General features: G+C 33.7%; 1 protein-coding gene across 2 annotated transcripts; it reads left to right on the top strand.

The window, feature by feature from the left end:
- The first annotated feature begins 2495 nt into the window (after window positions 1–2495).
- On the top strand, window positions 2496–13336 carry LOC107838983 (probable protein phosphatase 2C 6). 2 transcript variants are annotated; one of them, XM_016682297.2, is made up of 4 exons: window positions 2496–4177; window positions 4287–4604; window positions 4700–4805; window positions 12672–13336. In XM_016682297.2, exons 1-4 carry the CDS (start codon window positions 3335–3337, stop codon window positions 13004–13006), a joined length of 1602 nt encoding a protein of 533 aa, XP_016537783.1. In that variant the 5' UTR covers window positions 2496–3334; the 3' UTR covers window positions 13007–13336. The 2 variants fall into 2 exon arrangements, with proteins under 2 accessions (XP_016537783.1, XP_047251290.1); XM_047395334.1 differs by having other exon boundaries at window positions 2596–4177; window positions 10912–12843.
- Window positions 13337–23275: the final 9939 nt, after the last annotated feature.

Raw genomic sequence — 23275 nt, 5'->3', positions numbered from 1 at the left:
AACTAGGCAATTTTCTTCATTCTAGATTTGTCTTCATTCTTCTTCATCCCTGTCCTCGTCTTTCTCTTGGTCTTCTTCTTTTTGATGGTTAGCTTTTCAGTTCTCGGTCCTTATTACTGTAGCAGTTGTCTACTCTTCATCATAGTTTGATATGATTAGTTCATATATTTTTAATTTCAACAGGTATGTAATTGGAGTTAAGGAAATTAAGTTTGCAAGAAGCTAAAGAAGAGAACATTACAAAGTTGATGAAGAAAACCTGAAAACAAACACAACTCATAAAAGATAAAAATAGAATTTTCAAAAATTTCATTATTTACATGAAGTACTTGGAAACAAACAAAGTTGGAGATTGCTGGAGATTTAGATAAAACACAAAGCTAGTGAAGAAGACCTCGAAGGAGCTCTTTTTATGGAAGAGTTTGAAAATTGACAAAAGCATAATTCATAATAATTTGTATTTAGACAAAGAAATGACTCCGAAATAGTTGTTTTGCCAAAATAAAGCTACGATTTATTTTTTTAGAAATATAATATTATTATTGTTGTAATGTAATATATTAGTAGTGTTTGTGTATAATTATAACTTTCTTATCAAAATAAGACATGTATAATCTAAAGAACTACGAAAATTGTACCTTTTTTAGACCAAGTATAATTTAGTTAGAAATATATGTGTTATAATTAATATTTAATATAAAAAAAATAATAGAAAAAAGTGAAAAGACGATTTTGTCTAAAGTAGAGACTTTTAATGAAGGGCAAAAAGTTCAAACGATATTTCTACGGCCCTTCACACTTTTAATACAACTAGTTTGACCGCATGTGTAATATTTGATTATTTAAAGTTAAATGATTTTATCTATTACAGAAATTTTTAATGAAGTATAAAACGTTCAAATCACTCCCCAAAGATCCTTCAAACTTTAATATAATAAAGTAAACATAAACATATATTTTAGTGTAAGTACATATATATTTTACCATAAGTTTAATTGATTGATGCATTATCACTTTTGTATTTGTCATGCAGTGGACAGACGCATCAATTTGAACCATAATTGTGGTACAATTATTTTTTTCTATATTTAAAATCTTTTCTCATTTTTAAAGTCAAATCTTTACAAAATCATTGATTACATTCTTGTTAAGTAAAACTTTTAAAAATTTGGTACTTATTAAACTTCTCTTATCTAACATGTTTATATTTATTTCTAAATTTTTCAAATCTTCTTATAATCAAATTTAATTGATTCAGAATTCTTAAAATAATGAAAAAAGTATTAGTTATCATTAAACAGAAACTACAACAAAAGAATATGATAATTGAGATATTAGAACAATACAATTAAAACAAACATTCATATAAAAATTTCTCAAAATCCTTCCGAACGCTCATCTAGAACACAAATCTAAAATTGATAAAACTATTATAGGCCGCATCGAAATAGTGTTATAGGAATATTTATGCCACCAACACACCAAAATATATATAAACATAAATTGAATAAAAATTCTCAAATATCATTAAAAAGTTTTTTCTTTTTGGAAGCTATTAAAAAGTTACATGAAATAAAAGAACAATTTATAGAAGTACATAGCTTGATCCTTTTCTAAATCGATTGTATTTGTTACATCTTTGAGTATAATTTAAATACTAAAAGGAAACAAAAAGAAGCAAAGGTCAAGTACAATTAGTAGTATGTTAGATTAAGCATAATATTTCAATAGGATTTTTATATTTTCATATATTTTAGGCAAAATTTTAATTGTTTTCATATATTTTAGGCAAAGTTTTAATTGTTTTTTTTATTTTTCAAAACAACACGTACTAAAAACAAAAGAAAAATATTTTCTTTTTTTTTAAGTCAACCACCCTTTCTTGGGAAATAGTGATGCACCAAAAATAAAAACAAAACCAATTTGTTTTAGGAAAATAACTAATAAGAAAAGATTTTATCATAAAAATATTTAATTAATTTTTAGTTTTTAAATATTAGAAAAAAATAGTAGAAAGACGATTTTGTCTAAAGCAATGACTTTTAATGAAAGGTAAAAAGTTCAATCAATATTTCTAAGACCCTTCACACTTTTAATATATTATAGATTATAGATATAGATATTAAAATATAGATATAGATATAAAAAAGGGCAGCCTGGTGCACTAAAATTAGTGCTATGTGTGGTGTTTGGAGAAGGGCCCCACCATAAGGGTGTATCGTATGCAGTCTTACGTTACATTTCTATCAGAGGCTATTTCCAAAACTTGAACCCGTAACCTCCTGATCAGATGACAGTAACTTTACCAGTTACTGTAAGGCTCCCTTCTTACTCTAGATATCTAGATATAGATATAGATACATATGGATTATAGATATATAATAAATCAGACAAATATTATTGAAGGATGAGAGTACAAATTCTTATTCCACGTGGCATCTAGACAGTTTATCTCTCTGAAAATGCTTAAATACTTTTGTATTAAAAATTATAATAATCCATTTTTCTTCCATAAAAATTAAAATCTTGGGCTGTTTTTATCCCTGTCCCTTTGTTATTTTTTTAATTAAAAGTGAAAGTAATTGAATTTTGTGTTTATTTCAAGTAACAATGATTTTCCAAACAGATACCAAATGAAATTATTATAAGAAAAAAATAGAAAAGAAAGAAGAAGATGAGCAAGTCTTTTATTAGTGATCACAAATTGAACTGTTCCATTATTGATGTTTTCTCCAGCAGCGATAGTAGTAGTATATTTACTCTTCCAGTGAAGTGTGGGGATGAGAAGGAAAGTGAACAACAAAGGGTAGTGGTTCTTCTACTATTTTCCATCGAGGCCCATTTATTACATTTTATTGGTTACATAGTTGTTTTGAAAAGACTCGAGTCGAGGGTTGGATTGCCTCAGATCCAAGGTACTTAAGTTTTATGTGACAAAAGGCTACCATCTTTTTCAGGGTCTTGTGTTTCTTGCCACTTTTTTGGGCATGCTGCTTCTTTATAATTTTACATGACCTTTTTCCTTTGTACCTCCCTTTTCTTGTGTTTAATTGATTCAATTTATCAAAGCTTTATTCTGGGTTTTGAGTGGATTAGGCAGAGAAATCTCCCTTACCTTTTTGGTGCAATTTTTCACCAAAAAGGTATTTACTAGTTTTGTGTTACCAGATCTGACTGCAAAATTGGCATTTCATGAATCAGAGGTAGGGGGTTTCTAGGAATGGAAAACGGTGTGATGAAGCTCATGAGAAGATTATTACTGTTGATACAAAGGAAAAGCGATCTATTAGTTTGACAATGACAGGTTATGTGATGTTACAAGATAGTGATTTTGATGGACCAGATGTATTTGGCGGTTGGTCTGCCATTTAGATTAGGTAATTTCATCTGTCACAACCAAACTATAGCTACTCAAATGGATGTCACTAGCCTAAAGTCAATGGGTGACGACGTTACAAGTTTGTTTCCAGATTCTGGCTATGATGATTCAGAGAAAGACGTCAGTATTACTGCATCTGAAGAAAGTAGTAGGTGCCAAGGTCCTCCGTTGTTGCTACATATGATATCTGAAAATGAAAGCAGCAACTGGATTGCTGGTGTCAGGGAAAGTGAGGATGACGAGATCCTATCATTCGATGGTGATCAAATTCTTGATAGCTCCTGTTCCTTGTCCGTGGTGAGTGATTCCAGTAGTTTATGTGCTGATGATTTTATGAGTTTTGAGCTAGCATCTGACATAGACGGTCAGAATTTGGTAGATGCTGAGAAAAGCATTTGCAATGTCAAACTTATAGCTAAGACTGGAGATCTGGTAGAGTCAGGTGGTCAGGAGACAGCGAACAAGCCTCTGGCAGTTGCAGAAAAACTTGATGAGCAGAGTACGGATGTTTCCAGCTCAAAATCATCTGAAGTTGTTGTTCAGCTACCTCTAAATAAAAGATTAAGTGCAGCAGTTGGCCGCAGTATTTTTGAAGTGGATTATATACCCCTTTGGGGATTTACATCTGTATGTGGAAGGAGACCAGAAATGGAAGATGCGCTTGCAACTGTTCCTAGGTTCTTGAAAATTCCTCTACAGATGCTAGTTGGGAATCGTGTGCCAGATGGAATGACTAGGTGCTTAAGTCATTTGACAACTCATTTCTTTGGAGTTTATGATGGCCATGGTGGCTCTCAGGTATCTCCCTCTTTTTTGCTTACACTGTTACAAGCTCATAGATTTGCTTGCCTCCTCACTGATACCACAGTACATATATATTTGATGCAATGGGATTTGTATTTTCCAGGTGGCAAATTACTGTCGTGATCGAATTCACGTTATATTGGCTGAGGAGCTGGAGACCATTATGGCAAATCTCAATGATGAAAATATTAGGCAAAATTGCCAGGATCAATGGAAAAATGCATTTACCAACTGTTTTCTCAAGGTTGATGATGAGATTGGAGGGGCAGGAAATCATGAGGCTGTTGCCCCAGAAACTGTAGGCTCCACGGCCATTGTCGCCATTGTTTGTTCATCGCACATAATAGTAGCAAACTGTGGTGATTCAAGGGCTGTTCTGTGCCGTGGAAAAGAACCCATGGCATTGTCAGTGGATCACAAAGTAAGTGAAACTGTTGTTCTAATATGACGTTAACTACGTGTGATGTCACTGACTAAGCCTTGTGTGCCAATTTTCGTTTATGTTTTCTTTATTAGCCAAACCGAGAAGATGAATATGCAAGGATTGAAGTTGCTGGAGGGAAGGTTATACAGTGGAACGGGCATCGAGTTTTTGGTGTTCTTGCTATGTCTAGGTCTATTGGTATGTTTCTCCCATCTACCCTGTTATCTAGCATTTGTAAATCATGACTAAGGTATCCGTGTGTACTCAACATTATTGGTTTTATAAAATATGTTATGATCTTTGTCATCCTGTCTTTTGTTCTGTCAGGTATTGAGATACTAGGTATTATTACAGGTTACCTCGTAGAATAGTTTGCTTTTATATGTCAACTGGCTGGTGGTCTTAGAATGTATCCATTTTGATTATGCGTTTAACCTTAGTATACCTAAATAATCACGATATTTCTCAAGACTTAAAGTTTTGGCACTTCCACAGCATCCTCCCTAGTATAACTGATATCAGCAGTTCACGTCATAGTAGTATTTGGACACAGCAGTTAATGATGGTTATCCTGACTACTTCAATAAACAAACACTATGGCCGTAGTATCAAACTAAAGAATTGGGCTTGATCATCAATGCTAGCCTTTTAAATCACGTAAAGATTGGTTTTGAATTTTCAAGGGGATATAAATACACTTTGAACAAGAATAGGGGGTTGAGGGGTCGCCCTTAAATTATCAGTGCATATATGACTTTTCCATGCAACTTTAAGGGGAAACTTATGATTTCCCCAAATTATAACGTATCACAAGTTGGAAACATGATAAAAAATACAAATTCAAAGTACTACTTGACGTATTCCCTAGAAACCAGCTTATTCATAAATCATCCATGCACGTGTGTGAAAAAAAGATGAGAAAAGCATAAGTAAAGAGTTATAAGTAGGGATGGCAACGGGACGGGGCTGGTTCAGGCATATGCGGGTGTGGTGCAGGCGGGTTATTTTTATTTTTTATTGAAGCTCTGGTGGGCAAGGGCGATTGCAGGCTGGAGAATCTGTTTCTTTTTCCTGGGTTTACTAATTCTGTTATTTATCAGTGATCCCATTTGTATGCATAAATTTTTACTTTACTCCATTTCCTTCTTTGTTTTCAGTTGCAAATGTAGAAATTTAAATTTGGGGTATTGAATAAAAATATGAAATTCAAACTCATAAGAAATTCATCACATTAAAACTAGCTAGCAACATATATATGATGAAATTCTATAAATCACGTCAAGGAATTGAAAAGAGAAACTGCACATTTATTGCTCATATTTTTTTGGTGTATACATTATTACTCTTATACTTATACAATATATTTGTATCTGGAGTATCTTGTCAATAAATGAATCGTATTTATTTAGAAACTAGGATTACTTTTGACTTTCTGGATTCATTCGACATAGCAGTGAAACATTTTCCAATTTTCATCTATCCAAAGTAACTAATAGATAATGGTCACTTCAGCAAAAAAATTCTTTTTACGAACTGCGGTACAAAATGCAGAAAATGAGAACTTAAGCAATGCGGGTTTATGTGCAGTGGAGCGGATTCCCCCCCAACCCCAACCCCAAAACCACCTGTGCCCCGTTTCCATCCTTAGGTAGAAGAATTTCCATCTTCATTTTGGCAACTAGAAAGAATTGCATACTCTATTCTCTTACTGGAGGAAGGAAAAAGCACCACACTATATCAGTTCTCTCTAAGGAATAAACCAGCCTATGTGCCCATATTTTCGCAGCCATGACTCGTAACTTGTTTCTCTGTATCTTGAACGAGGCAATACACCTATTCTGTACTCTCCTTATTTTAGGTCGCCAAACCAAGTTTTCTTTCTGAGGCTAGTGACTAGGGGTGTTCATGGTTCGGTTTTGATTAAAACCATAACCAAACCAATTAAGTCTGTTTTTAAAATTTTAAAAGCAAAACAAACCAAATAAAATAAAAACCATCGGTTTGGTTCTTGTTGGTTTTAGTTCATTTTGGTTTGGTTTTTGGATTTATATTAGCTAATGATAAATTGATAATAGTAAAACAACGGGACATGAAACAAATATTTCAAATGAACGTTAGGAATCAATATATTTCTCTCTATTATCACAAGATGAAAGTATATGAATCTTCTATTATTTATCAACATTATTTTGAAGTTTTAGCATATGTAAGTTGTGGATGTTCTTTCACTTCACATATCTAACATTCATAGAGACAATGTAGATCTTTAAATAGAATGGTCACTTCACTTATCTAACATTCATAGAGACAATGTAGATCTTTAAATAGAATGGTCAACCCTTAAAAAATCAAAAGGGTAAGCCACTGTAAAGTAGATGAATGTCTTAGCAAATAAATTAAAGACTGACAATATACCACACCATATATATACAATAATATTATATGTTCAAACCAAACAATGAAAATTATTTAAATGTTTTGTAGTGCATGTGAAATAAGTAGACTAAAACCAAATTAATGATTTAAAGGTATAAAATATTTATAATTCTTTATGAAACTAATATTATATATCCAAATAATTATAAAATTTATATATATAATTCATCGGTTCGGTTTGGTTTGGTTATTTTTTCAGTTTTTTCATTGTAGAACCATAACCAAACCAAATATTATCGATTTTTAAAATTTAAAACCACACCACTCCAAACCAAATGTTGGTTTTTTTAATCGGTTTGGTTTTTAACCAAATCATGAACATCCCTAGTGGTAACTACTTAGACAGATAACGTCATGCCTATACTCAGTTTCAGAAAACTCTTCATAACGCCATCAAGATCAAGAAAAGAGAAGGTGCTTCACTGAGTACCTAAGCACACCATGGGTTTCTTGATGTATAGCTGAGTTCGCTAAAAACACCAAAGTTCAAGATAAGTATCCAAATTTCCCTTTGCAAGTTGTAACAAGTCTGAGCAGTTCAGAATTAGTATATGCTTGGGGCTACATTATGTAGTCAGTGCTCTACATCTATATGAGGGTTGCCTTCCTTATCTGCCACACAGAAATATGAGAAACAGTAATGGGGTACAATCATATTTTCTTTAGCATCTCAGATCCTCAGCCTATGGTACCACTCCTAACAACCTGGGACATACGAATCTAAGGCCCTAGCACTATAGAGTGGAATATTGTACCATATCACGGGTCTATATGACATGCCCACTGTCTTCAATGCGCTGCCATGTTAGAGTCAAGTCAGATCCAAATAATTTTAATTTTCTTACACTTATATTTCTTTTTTTCATTTGTTCTCACTTTTCCTACCCATATTTGCTTCGCTGCTACCACCATGCACCAACTCAAAAGGATCCAAAATTGAGCAGTTGATCTCCTTATATGGACTTGAGCAATCCTCCCCTCGTGAGCTAGGCCTTTGAGGTTGAGTGAGGCCCGAAATCCATTCTTTACATGTTAGAATTGGAGTAGGAATAGGAATAATATATAGAATCCTACTTGGAAAAGGATTTTAATGTAGCATTCTACTTGGAAAAGGATTGGAGCGTAGTGGCTATAAATTGGGTCTCAGGTCTCTCGGACACCACGGTTATCAAACAAAAAAAAAAGAATTGAGATCAAAGTTATTATGTGAAAGAAATCTTTTTGGGTTTACTTTGAAGCCTCATTTTTAATATTCTTGGAGATACAGATTAAAAAGAATATGAGGGTGAGAAGCAGATTTAGAGATAGAAGAGTGACGGGAAAAATGTCCGCACAAAACCTCTGACAAATTGAGTATTCCATTAGCCATGCCGTTGAAGATGAGTCACTCGTGTACACTAAATACCAAAATAATGATGAAGTTCCCTCTCGTCTCCACTATTATTCACATTAATCAACAATTATTCAATGTTAAAGATTAGAAGAAGTGTCATAGAGTATAGGAGGTTTAACATATGACAACAACAAAAACAACAACATACCCAGTGTAATCCCACCAAGTGGGGTCTGGGAAGGGTAAAATGTACGCAGTCCATACCGCTACTTCCGAAGAAGTAGAGAGGCTGTTTCCGATAGATCCCCGGCTCAAGATAATGAATAGTTAACAAGGTCATAGTAATACATGAAACAGAATGGGTGGGTATAACCAAAATAAGAAATGAGAGATGATAAAAATAGAGCTAAGGGAGCCACGAAAATAAAAGCAATATGAAATTTAAAAACAGGAAATAAGAAATAAGAAAAGGTCACCCCTAGTATAAACCATACATTAGCGGCTCCTACCACTGGACACAGTCGTAGGCTTACTAACCCGGCTACACCAGAGCTCCCTAACTACTAGTTACAACCCACACACGCACTAATTTTCTACCTTAATCCGCGACCTCCACACCTTTCTATCTAGGGTCATATTCTCAGTAAGCTGTAACAGCCTCATGTCATGTCTAATCACTTCTCACCAGTATTTCTTCGGCCTACCTCTACTTCTCTTGAAATCATCCCACGCTAGCCTCTCATACCTACGAACTGGGGCATCCGTGCCCCTCGTCATCACATGCCCAAACCATCTCAGCCTACCTTCCCGCATCTTGCCCTCCACCGAAGCCACTCCCACCTTCTCCCGGATAATCTCATTCCTAACTCTATCCCCTCTAGTAAGTCCACATATCCAACGTAACATTCTCATTTTCTCTACCTTCAGTTTTTGAATGAGGGAGTTCTTGACTGGCCAACACTCTGCACCATACAACATGGCCGGACGGACTGCCACTCTGTAGAACTTGCCTTTAAGCTTTAAGAGCACCTTCTTATCACACAGCACTCCCGAGGCGAGCCTCTACTTCATCCAACCTGCTCCAATACGTTTAGAGACATCCTCATCAATCTCGCCATTCCCCTAAATCATAAACCCAAGATACTTAAACTATACCTCTTACAAACATCCTAGGAATCCAACCTCACCACCACTCCGTCCTCCTACTTCGAGTCACTGAACTTGCATTCCAAATACTCCGTCTTGGACCTACTCAACCTAAACCCCTTAGATTCGAGGGTTGCAAACCTCCAATTTTCATTCACACCCCCCGCGTCTCATCAATTAGCACTACATCATCTGCAAATAACATACACCAAGGCACCTCATCTTGAATCCTCCACGTCAGCACGTCCATCACCAGTGCAAACAAAAACGGGCTGAGAGTCGACCCCTGATGCAATCTTGTCTCAACCGAAAAAAGATCTGAGTCTCCCCCTAGCGTCCTCACCCGAGTCTTCCCTCCATCGTACATGTCCTTAATAGCTATGATGAGAGATAAATACTGCTTTTACTACATTTAGACCAAGCTCTCCTTTTATATTGTCTCCATGAAACAAAGAACGAATTCTTGTGTCCATCCATCAGCAATGTCTTTGGTCTTGTGGCTAGTATTGGCAAATGGGCGGGTCGGATCCAATATTGGCGGGGTGAAAACAGGTTAGACAAATATAGATAACACTTCTAACTGGCCCATATTAAATTATGGATAAAAATTGGGTAGAGTGATGGATAATACGGATACCCATATTTTCTATCCATTTATAATTCCCTTATCTGGTAGTAATGGTAAAACAACAAAAAATTATTAGGCAAGCATTGAAATGGTTTACTTTTTTTTTTCTTTTTGGTAAAACAGCACAAACAAATAAGATTTAGTTGATTGATTTTTTTTTTTTCAAAAACTCAATTTTTGGTTTTAAAATTTTCAACCAAACGCCACCAAAGGGGAACAAACATGAACTAATAACTCATTTCGCTTAGTTAAAGGAATGATAATTCAGATACCCATATTTTCTATCCATTTATAATTCCCTTATCTGGTAATAGGGTAAAACAGAAACAAATTATTAGGCAAGCATTGAAATAGTTAACCTTTTTTTTTTGGGGGGGGGGGGGGGGTTAAAACAGCACAAACAAATAAGATTTAGTAGATTGATTTTTTTCGGTAAACTCAATTTTTGGTTTTAAAATTTTCAACCAAACACCACCAAAAAGGAACAAAGATGAACTCTAATAACTCATTTCGCTTAATTAAAGGAATGATAGCATTTTAATAATTTAAAACAGATCTTTGACTTTAGTTTCTTCCTAATTATAAATCCCAGATGGCATAAAGACTGTGATACTCTATTACGGCTAAATTCTAATTAATCTTCCTTTTTGAAACTGAAAAAAGAAGAAAATATTCGGCTTTGTACTTGCTTAGCCTAAAACTTACTTGGACATTTGTCATCTTTCTTGTGAATTAATGTCTTCCTGAAAAAATATTTGCAGGGAAAAAAGATCGAACTAGTCAACAATCATTTAATATCAGAAATACTTGGAAGATTTTATGATGAGAGTATTCCAATTTGACAACAAAGTGCCATACTGAAATGTCGGATAATATGGGTATCTAGAGACTATGGATTGTGTGGGGGGAGGGTGACAGGACTTGGTTGTTAAGGCTTGAAACCCACTTTTTATCTGTTTATCCATTTTTTACTGCAGGGTACATGGGTTAATCAATATTTGACCTGATCTAAATGAATCAAATATCCAATTTTTTGTTTTTGACTGGCTGGGGTTAGACGGATACGTAGTATTTTGTCCATTTTTGCCAGCAATAATTGTGGCCACAGGCACACACTTCAATTAATGATCTGCACTTTGATCCTTCTTTCTTTTTTCCCTAATCATCACTTGTGTGACCCTGGTTAGTTCTACTGCTAAGCTATGACCTTCAACTTGCTGAAGGTTATAAGTAAAATACTAAAATTTTTTTATAAAAGATGCATGGAAATATTTGGCACCTTCTTTGTCTCTGATCATCACTTGTCTGACCCAGTTTAGTGCAATTGTTGAGCTATGACCTTCGACTTGCTAAAAATTATAATTAAAAAATAAAACAAAAGACCCTTTGGAATCTTCAGCTCCTCATGTGTTTTCTGGTCATAGCTTATCTGATCCTGGTTAGTGCGACTCTTGACCCTTTGACCTTCAACATCCTTAGAGTGTAAATTAGAACAAAACAAGAAAAGCCCGGGAACCTTCTGTATCCTGGTCCTGGGGAGTTGCTCCTTTGATGATTTTTACCTTTTCATTTCATATTGCTGAAAGATTGCTTTGTGATGATGAGAAGGAAGCTCATTTTGTCACGTCTGTCAGACAATTCTTTCTATACTTGTGATTAAGTGCGCCCTTGCCATCTATATGTAACTTGAATTGTTAGAATGTTCCTTTTCTCATTTTATCTTCAATCCAGCATTGCATAAATGACCAACAAATTGTAAATCTGTGCTGAAGACTGGCTTTGCTTCTAGACATGTGCATTGACGTTTGTCACTGAAGGCTGAACATGCAGGTTTGTAAATTAAAGGGATATTCTAGTGCCTATAAAATGGAAGTTGGTGTTGATCATATGTTCATGTTTCTAATGTCATCTTGAAAGATATGGCTACAGTGAGGTTAAGTAATTTAAGTTGCTGTACATGAGTTCATTATTCCCGGAGGCTTAATTAAACATATATCTAGTATTCCCAACTTTTGTCACGCAGTTGTTCAGGTATGTCCATGCTGGTGACTGAACATCTCCGTCTTGATGTAAGCTGTCTGTAAACTGTGAAAGGATTACTCAGTGAGCTTGCCAGAATAGTGTAATGTGTATTCAATCTACATTCTGCTTTTTCTTTTTTTCATTTTGTTATTTGACATGAGAACTATGATATAGCAAATAACTTAGTATTATCAAGGTGTATCTATCTTGTTAGCGATTGCTCAGTGAGCTTGCCAGAATAGTGTAATGTGTATTCAATCTACATTCTGCTTTTTCTTTTTTTCATTTTGTTATTTGACATGAGAACTATGATATAGCAAATAACTTAGTATTATCAAGGTGTATCTATCTTGTTAGCGATGGTGGTGCCCTGGGACATTTATCACGTGGATGGATTTCATTTGGGACTACAATTTGACGCATTAGATGTGCATTTGCATGAACCTTTTTCACTAATACTACTAATGAAGCTTTTTCATTTATTTGTTCTGGTTTGCAGGAGATAGATACTTAAAGCCCTGGATAATTCCTGATCCAGAAGTAATGTTTATACCTCGAACCAAGGATGACGAATGCCTTATCCTTGCAAGTGATGGTTTATGGGATGTCATGACGAATGAAGAGGTCTGTGATTTGGCTCGCAAGCGCATACTCCTATGGCATAAAAAGAATGGTGCAACACTTCCCTTGGAAAGGGGCCAAGGAATTGATCCAGCAGCACAGGCAGCAGCGGAGTGCTTGTCAAATCGAGCACTTCAAAAGGGCAGCAAGGACAACATAACAGTGATTGTTGTGGACTTGAAAGCCCAAAGGAAGTTTAAGAGCAAGACCTAACATTAACTGATCTCTCAATCAGCTGTTTCCATTTATAGGTTCACAATCTTGACTTCATATGATTCGATCTATCCAGCCCTTTTAATTTTTGCCAGGGGATTATGGGACTAAGGTTTTCATTAGAGTAGCTTACTGTATGTATTGTAGTACTTGTTTCATCCTCTGTATGTAGTTTTCTTCCTTTGGCTGTTTGAAGTAGGAACATACATTTTATCCTCCGAGTTAAAGGCTCTGTGAGGTTATTTGCCTCAATATTACTTTTTAGACATTGTTGGTCGGAGAGGCCACTTCTGAATTGTATTTTATTCAAAAGATGCATCTTATGCTTTATATGGATTTCGGAGTATACACAGGATAAGTTGACTCAATTACAGAACAGTGGTATACAATCGCATCCATCTCATAATAGATGATAAAAGGAAGAAGCTAGACGAGAGTCTATGCAAATCACAAGAATATACTATTTAAGAGTCAAGTCAATATTTCAAATTGTACCAATAGTTTCTATTTTTAAGAATATATCAATAGAAATCTAACAAAATCTACCAATAAAAGACACTGTAAAAATTATTAAAATTGAGTAACTGACTAACTGATATTCTTTCCTATAATTGATATTCTTTCCTATAATTTCTCTTAATACGTTATCTAATTCCACAATTAGCGCCACTTCTTTACAATAGACACTTCTTTTTCTGTTTCCAGTTGCTCTTCTTCTCCTCTTATTTTCCATTTTGAAATGCCAATAAACCCATGTTGGTGTTGTATCATGACACCACATTTTGGTGATTTTTCAGTTTCTCTTCAAAATCATTCTAATGAATTAAACAAAGATCGAAAATTGATATTCCTGTCAGAACAATTTGAAATTATTCCGGGCTCTAATTGCTAAACCCGCGAACAATTTACATATATTTCCTGAAAAAAGTATAGAAACTAATGTGTGATAAAGTTAAATAACTACCTTCTTTAAACATGGTATAAAAATTAATGTCCTATAAATGTTATTTAACTGCCTCTTGGAAACATGCTATGAAAATGGTGTAGAAACGGATCCTCCTAGAACATGATATGAAATTGATATATAAATTGATGTCCTCTAAAGATTATTTCACTGCATCTTAAAAATATGCAATAAAAAATGGGTAAATTACTTATAATCACATCTTAAGTTTCTATTATTACTTAAAATCCCATCCAACTAAACTAATTACAAAAATTCCTTTTTACTCAAAATAGTTGCCTCTTTTCTGATACATCTAAAAAATCTACCCACATCCCCTTATTGTGCTGCAATCAAGCCCAAAAAATCAAGAAATATATCCCACGATTTTCTCAACTCGCCCATTTTGAATTTCCATCATGTTCTCATCTTCATCTTCTACTTTAACATTCAAGTTACAACTTTCATTAACTTTCTTTTGAATTTCCACCATGTTCTCATCTACTACTCAATTAGATCTAACAACTCCATCTTTCCACCATTTACATTCTTCTTTAATTTCCACCATTTCATTATGATATGAATGACATTAATTTTCGTGAAAATAGATTGAAATATCAAAACTTTCTGGACAAAGTGGCTATGATATTTAAGCAAAACTTTTGATTGTTTTTATTACAATTTCTATAAATTAATTTTCGTCCATCTGTTAGACTATTATGCATCAAAAGATATTTTACTTTTCAGCAATGTCTCATATAAGCTAATTGTAGTTTTATATCTTAATGTAAATTATATAATGTATCAAATATTTTAAAAAATAAGTCAAGTATAATGCAAACTTAATTATAGTGATGTATCTCAACCATAATAATTTAATGTATCAAAACTTAAATTAACAATACAATAGTAGATATAATATTATTGTATTTGCATATAAAGTAATGTATTATAAGATAGTATTTAGCTTTTAATACAATGTATCAAATAATTTTTACACATATTAAGCAAAAAGTATAATAATGTATTAGTAACAACAAATAAATGTAATGTGTCATGAATTATAGTATATCATGAATTCAATGTTATTAAATGAAATATTTGTTATCATAATACAATATATCATAAGTTTTTACATAATAGGAAAACTTAGGATATTTGTTATCATAAGTTATTAAATGATGTATATTAGGTAATTTAAACAATAATTTCTTTAATTAAGTGCATTAATTACTCAACTGTAGGCTTAATTATCATTTCTTTCCATTTTTAACCATAATTAAAGATTTATTAATGTATCATAAACTAATGTATCCTGACGTTAACTAATGTGTCATATCTGGGATTTTATGTAATTATTATAAAAGTAGGGAGAGAGAGTAATTAGATAGTAAAATGTTGAAATTTATGTTGTTTACCCATAAAAAATGGTGTCCCGTAAAGATTATTTCAAAAGAACCTATATATCATATCCATAAATGTTTGAATTAGCTTTTTGATTATTCAAATTAAATTTAACCTTTAATTTAGAAAGCACATTTTTTTTAAATGTTTGGACTTTATTTTTCTTGAGACTGTTCATGATCTAACAACATGAACTATTACCCCCTCTAATCTTTACCTGAAATTCTAGTTACATACTCAATCTTTACAGGGGTCCTATCACCCTTTTAAACTATTTAAAAATGAAATTATTATCCCCTTTAAAACTCACACCCAGATGTGTATTGAGAAGTGGTCAACATGTGCCTGCCACGTAATATCCAAGTAATATTATATTTTTATGTAAAAGATTATTTTTTTCCTTAATATATCTCTTCTTTCCTTTCTTCTCTTTCCTTTTTCATTCCCCCCCTTTTTTTTCTTTTCTCTATAACTTCTTGCCTTTCAATTTTTCAGCTGGGCATTCATGAAACCATGTGACCTCATGACTAAAAGAATTGCATGGTCTTGACTTTCATTTAGAATGTGTATGTTGCTGTAGGTAATATTTATCATGTTTTCATTGAAACATATGCTTTGATTGTTGTATGAAGTCTATTCATGAAAAGTAGGATCTGGACATTGATGAAATTTTTAGGACTGCTGAGCTTTATTTAATTATAATTTTTACTCCTCTTGTTAATTTTATGTTAGATTTGCTTATCCTTTTAGTTTTTTCTGGTGATAATTGCTACAAATTTTTTGATTTTTGTATTGAATTTCGATCTTTTTTTTTGTGAAGTTAAATAAATGATTTTTTTTTATGGATTTTGGGTTTGGGCATATCAATGAAATTGAAACATAAAAAGAGACTCATTGGAGATGAGGAAGATGAGATATTAGTCTTGGATGTCATTGATGAATTGTTGAAGCCTTTTGTTTTGTGAAAAAGAAGAAGAAGAAGAAGAAGAAAGAAAATGAATAAAGAAAAATAATAATTAAAATTATACATATTTATGTAAAAATACTAAAAATAAAATTTTAATATATATATTTTTCATGCTCACTCTCTCAAAGATAGTAAAATGCACTCACTTTTTCACATTATCATTTAGGGAACAAATAATTTTATTTTTAAATAGTTCAGGGGGCGATGGGACCACTATGAAGGTTGAGTGTGTAATTGGAATTTAGAGTAAAGGTTGGAGGGATAATAGATCATTTTCTCTTTAGAAAGCACATTAATAAACTTTCATCTTATGTCCTAATATTCAATGAAAATTTTTTACTCACTACTTTTGTTTGAAGAATTCGTCAATTTGAAAATGGCCCAAATTAAAAAGCCCAATTTAAGATGAAGATGAAAACTTTTTGATAAGATGGTGTGAAAGAAGTTGAAGAAAGATTCAAGATATTGAGTAAGTTTGAAAAAGATGATGGAAGATTTTATGAAGGAAAAGAAAGAAATAAAGAAGATATTGCAAAAAAAATACAAAATATCTAACAGGATTAACACAAATATTAAAAAATCAGCCTACTTATCCAAATTAAAATCCCATAAAATAAGTTCAATCAATTAATTTCAAAAATTAAGTGTATACAAAATAATTTTTTAGTTGAGAATATATTTTGTAAATAAAAGTAGGTTTTGTAAATAAAAAATAATATATGTATATTCTGTAATATCGACTCTTAAAGAATATATTTATGTGATTTTTCACTAATATCTCGTTCGTCATTCAATCATCAAACTGAATTTTTATTGCATATCTAGCATCAACTTTCAAGATTTTTATTAATTGCATATGTGAAGTTATCCTTAAGACATTTTAGTATATTTTCACGCATTTAGTTATCCTCCGAGAAGAAAATGATGAGCTTAGTTAGACCCATCAAATATAGTCTGGTTATGGGTCAATAATAGTTCAACAACGAGTGGATCGAGAAAATTGAAGAAAAGGAGTTTCTTAAGTCTCCTTTTAACTTTGGTGATATTGATCGGTCAAAAGCCTCTTAAATATTTGATCAAGTTAATTGAGGATCAAATTAATATTTTTAAAACTTGTTAATTTTTTTTCAAAATACAAATCAACCCTTATTTAATGTGTAATATAAATAAGGGATCCAATCATTTCCCATCATTTATTTTTCTCATTCAGTTATCAAAAAAAAAATTTTTTTTTTGCTCCCCAAAAGCTCAAATGTTTCCTCTCTCAAATATCATTTTCCCTAACAGATTATTGCCCATATCACAACAGATCGGCATTGCTGCCATCTCGAACGACTATCAGTTGTTTGAGAACCCACATTCGACTTCTTCATCCTTCCTTCTTCACTTGTAGCCGCCAATTTCTCTCCTTTGTAGGTAAAGACTTCTATATTTGCTTGTTTTAAAAAAATTAAGGCTTTTTAATTAATTAAGAAAAATAGAACTTTGGTTATTTTTTCGTCAAGTATAGATTAATAATTTTGAGATTTAATGCTCCAAAAAGAAAGAGGGATCTGAGAAAATTCTATTTGTGGTATTTATTCTCTTAATATGGTGATTGGTGTAAATGTGATATATTTTTGGAGTGAAATTTGATTATTTTTGTTGTTGTTCTTGTTCCCGAACATTATTGTAAAAATAGTAAAACTTGAACTTTGACTTTTTTTTGGAGATATCTGTCGTGACAATTTTATCTTGTTCTTTGTGTTGTTGTATTGAATCACTTCACTTGGTATTTATTGGTGTTGTTACGTTTGTTGGTGTTATTTTTGTCTAGCTGTTGTTTGTGATCTTGGTGTTCTTAGTTTAGTTTTGTTGGTGTTGTTGTTCTTGTTCTCGAACATTATTGTAAAAATAGTGAAACTTGAACTTTGACTCTTTTTTTAGAGATATCTATTATGATAATTTTATCTTATTATTTGTGTTTTTGTATTGAATTATTTCACTTGATGTTTGTTGGTATTGTTGATGTATGTTGGTGTTGTTGGTGGGTGTTGTTAGTGTTGTTGGTGTTGTTTATTTTATTGTTATTGTTTTTATTCTAGGTATGTTCTTATTTTTTTTTAATTTTATGGTGTTGGTATTATTGCTGTTCTTGATTTTCTTAATTTTATTAGTGTTGTTGTTAGTGTATTGGCAAAACCATTAGTGTTACTCAAGTGGTGATATGGCTTGGTGTTATTGTTGGTGGTATTCTTGTTGTGATATAGTTTGTTGGTGGCGGCGGTGGTATTCTTGTTGTTGGTGTTCTTGCTGATACATAATGTTGCCCAATAGATGTGTAATATGTTGTAAAAAATAAGAATCTATTGGAATATATTAAAAATCTGTTGGAAACAACTATTTCATCTGTTGATTTATTGATTTGATTTTTTCCAATAGATGGTAGGAAGACTATTTTAATTTTGTCCAACAGATGACTCATCTGTTGCAACAAATGGGTCATCTGTTAGAAAAAAATAATTCGATAACAAAACTATTTTAATTCATTCTAACAGATGACTTATCCATTGCAACAGATGAGTCATTTGTTGCAAATATTTTGTACTGTGTCACGTTTATTAAATTTACTATTATCTTTTTTTAATGATGCACAAATCAATTGTAATCTTCTTAGTTTTCCTCTTATTTGTAGAGACTCTAAAAAATAAACGTGGATCAACTTCTGACGAAGCAACTAAAATAGCTAAATTGCAAACACCATTAGAAGAACATGCTGAACAAGTCCTTTCACAAACAAATGAAGTTTTACCATCTATAGATGTATAGAAAGAGAATGAAGATGCGGGAAGAGATAATGAAGAAATTAAAGGAGAATCAATTGAAAGATCTAGAAATAATGTAGAAAAGAAAGGTAAGGGAGATGAAGAAGAAGTTGTAGAGGAGGAAGATGAAAACAAAAAATGAGGAAGAGGATGGAATGATGAAAAAAGTGATAAAGGAGATGAAGAGTAAGGTGATGATGAAGAGAAAAAATAAAGTGAGAAAGGAGAAGAGGAGGAAAAAGATGGAGCTGAATAGGAAAATGAAAGAGAGAATGAAGAGGAAAGAGCTGATGATAATGTTAAGCTATCCTCAATTGATTGTGAACGTAGATCAAAAGCCCAACACGATTTTGTCAAAACTTTTAGTATTGAAAAGTTTCAAGTTGATATACCAGTAGATAATTCTACAGATTTGACTGATGATTTTATAAAAAGTTTGATAGTTTTAGAAAGATATTGAGGGATGAAAAATTAGAGGATTACTTTAAGTCCAACTGCTTTGAATACTTTCTTGATCTATCAGAGGATAATAATGCACACTTTTAAATGACCATGTTGTATGATCTTCTCAAGTGCAGGATCAAGTAAAAGGGTGATGATGATGAAATATTAAAGGATGAGGATAAGAAGATGAATGAGATTTAGATAAACTATTGTGACATGCCGGTTTGTTTGGGCATGAAAGAATTTTCCATAGTGACTGGCCTGAGATGCTATCTGCCATCTGAACCTTTTCCATAGTAGCAACCTTAAAAAAGTCAAAGGTAAGCAAGACATCTAAATCACCAAAGACTTCAAAGAAAGACAAGACACTAATCAAGTGTAACGCCCTTAATTTTTAGGCCTTGAAAATTTTCTGAGTTCTAAGCTTTCTGCCCTAGCAACAACTCACCTGATGATTCATAGTGTGTCTTGATGGGTAGGTGACCTTAGTCGTAAGGTGTCCAGTGAATAGTGCTTGATTTACTATCTGGAGTACGACTTAGGGGTAGGAGTCGTAGAGAGTCTTGACGGGTCCTTTGGACCCAATCATAACCAAATAAAAAATTAAGTGGATAAGTTTTGATCTGAGTATGAGTGGCTCACTATGAGCCGTAATAACTTGTTATTAGTCGTTGGGTGCAAATCATAGGATGTCAAGTGTTTACCCAATAAGGTTCTATATTGATTACAACTGGATCCTATGAGTCATAGGGTCCCATTACGAGTGGTACTGAAACATCATGGATTTTGGCCTTAAAAAATTCATAAGCTTTGAGATCACTTCCTAGTAACGACTCATTATACGAGTCGTATGGTATGGGTACAGATCAGGTAACCCTAGTCGTTAGGTGACCAGTGGATGGTGGTTGGGTTTTCGGTCTTAGTAATAACTTGGTTGTATGAGTCGTTAGGGGTGGTGATGACTTGTATGGTCAATTCTTAATTAAATCAGAGACTTAGTGACTTAACTTGGATCTGAGTACGAGTGGCTTACTAAGAGCTGGGAGGATAGGTTATGAGTGGTAGGGTTGAGTCATATGTTGTCCAGTGTCCAATCCCTTGGATTCTGTCTTGGATACGACTAGACCGTACGAGTCGTATGGTCAGGTCACATGTGGAGTCATGGAGTCATATAGTGGACATTGTGGGGGTGTCCAAGTCACTGTCTTGGTGATGACTTAATTGTATGAGTCGTATGTTGTGGTTACAAGTCAAGGGGTCGACTCGTAATCATCTGCGGTCTTTTTACAATTTTAAACTGGGGGTACTTTAGACATTTCTCACTTAAAACCCTTAAGACCCCCACATCCCTATAACACTTTTTGGTCATTCATTCCATACTTTATAAGATTAAATTTTTTTTACTCTCTCAAAATCCTCCCAAGCAAAATTGGCTAGGGTTTCTCCAAAGTGGTCATCTAAGGGATTAAGGATCAATTTCTCTTCGTGTATCTTTGTAATTCAGGCATGTGACTCTTCCCTCATTGTTAGTTTACTAAAAACATATGTTTAAAGCATTGTGCATGAAACATAAATGGTGGTTTTAAAACCAAAGGTTGAGGGGTTTGAATGCATATCATTGAATATTATTTCCTATGTTTTAAATTATAACTATGCATATTTTAATTATGATTTTGCACATGTGGGTGTATGGGAATGGTGATTTAATTGAAGGGTCATGGTTGAACCCTAATTTTAGTGATTTTGGCTTGGATAACGGCATGCCCTCAACCTGTTTGCGAAATTGTCAATGAGAATGCTTTTATCACATAGTTTGATTATTCTTGAAATCTTGCATTGCATAAATGGTAAATGGAATATGAATTATCTTTGATTAGTTTCATATGATTTTGGAAAGGCCTGGGCTGCTATGGTTTGATTATAAATGTTTTTAGTTTAATTAGAAATGGTGGAGTCTAATTTGGTATAATAATTTATACGGCATAAGGTAATAGACTTGCAAGCTCTAAGTTTGGTGTGACGATACCAATAATTATTGCCTATTAAAAGAATCCTTGGTAAATGGTTGGGAATATATAAAGGATTTTAATATGGTCCTAAAGAGGGTGGTGTAGAAAAGCCGTGGAAGGTGGAGGTCCCGGGGGGACCGACACTAGAAACTCACCTTTGCCAATGTGAGGGTGGTCTTGGTGGCCGTGTGCACGATGTCGCACTTTATATCATAGGCATGTACTAGTCATCCCAGTTGGGGATCTTTCAACAGGGGGAGCTGAACCCATATAGTCCATGGGTGACTTTAGGACGATAAAGCTACACAATCCAGGTTAAGATTTTAAATGCATGCTAAACCTTGTTCCCTATCTTGGCACAATATATATGTATACATGTGATTGCATATGGTTATTTGATTTTGGTTTTGAATGATGACATTATTTATCTTTATCCTTGAGTTACATGTTAGAGTTCACTCTGCTAACCTTCTTTAGGCAATTTATCTCCATGCGATGCAGGAACCGACCATACTACCATTTCTCCTACTCAGTGACTTGGATTTGGGGACAACTTCGAGTCAGATTGAAGTGGTGAGCTTCCATACTCTGGAAGACTACATTTCATGCTATGTACTTTTTTTCATTATTGTTGCTTCTTTGGTCTTGGTTTTGGTTATAATCGAGGGCATGTCTCGATTAGATGTTCTTTGATTCTGGTTAGAGGCTTTGTCGGACTACTATGGGCATGGGCGGTGTCAGTATTTGTGTTAGCCTTGGTATGGTATTAACATTGGGATTGGTATTGGTTGGATACTTAGTTGTGACTGTTTGGTTATAGTTTTAGACTTCATCTTACGTCTTTAAACTATTATTATTTTATTTTATTATATGCTCAGAATTCTTTCGACAGAGGGAGTAGTGTAGTTACGATTAGGTAATAGGGGTGGTCTCCGATCTTGATTGGACTTGAGATACCTAACACAAATAGGCCTTGGTTTGGGTCGTGTCAGATTAGTATCAGAGCCTTAAGTTCATGGTCAATTGGGATTCTATAAAGTTGTGTCGCGTAGAGTCTATTTTAAGGGTGTGTAGCATGACACACTCATAAGGGAGAGACTACGAGGCATTTAGAAAAGTTTCCCTTTCTTTTTTTTCTATTTTATGCTGTAGAGTCTGAGGTCTTTAGTCTCTCTAATTTTTATTTGTTCGCTTTTCAGATCATGTCCCCCCGATGATCTGAAGTTCATGGAAACTCCTCTGGCCTAATCGAGGAAAATATTGATGGGACACATCCTAATTACAAGGTCCAAACTCGATCTAGGGGTCCAGTTCCTGACTGCCCTCCTAGAGTTCCACCGACCCCCTCCAGTCCTTCTCAAGCTCTTCAAGTTGATGTGACGAAAGCTAAGTTTCATCAATCTATTCATATGTTGGCACAGTTGATAGATTCTTAGGCCGAGTGTGGTTCTTCTGTTACTCTATCTTCTGAGGCCATAAGGGTTGGCCAGTTTATGCGGTTAAATCCTCCGACCTTTACTAAACTTAAGGTTGATAAGGATCCTTAAGATTTTATTGATAAGATGGAGAAGATATTCCTCGTTATGCATGCTACTAATATGGAGGGTATGGAATTTGCTGCCTACCAATTGAAGGATGTAGCCTACCAATGGTATGAGGAATGAGAGTCAAGGGGTGATGATGTTGAGTCAGCCTTTT

The sequence above is a fragment of the Capsicum annuum genome, chromosome 8 (assembly GCF_002878395.1).
Source record: "Capsicum annuum cultivar UCD-10X-F1 chromosome 8, UCD10Xv1.1, whole genome shotgun sequence".
Classification (NCBI taxonomy): domain Eukaryota; kingdom Viridiplantae; phylum Streptophyta; class Magnoliopsida; order Solanales; family Solanaceae; genus Capsicum; species Capsicum annuum.
The sequence above is the reverse complement of the archived record's forward strand: the minus strand, read 5'-3'. Positions and strand labels throughout refer to the sequence as shown.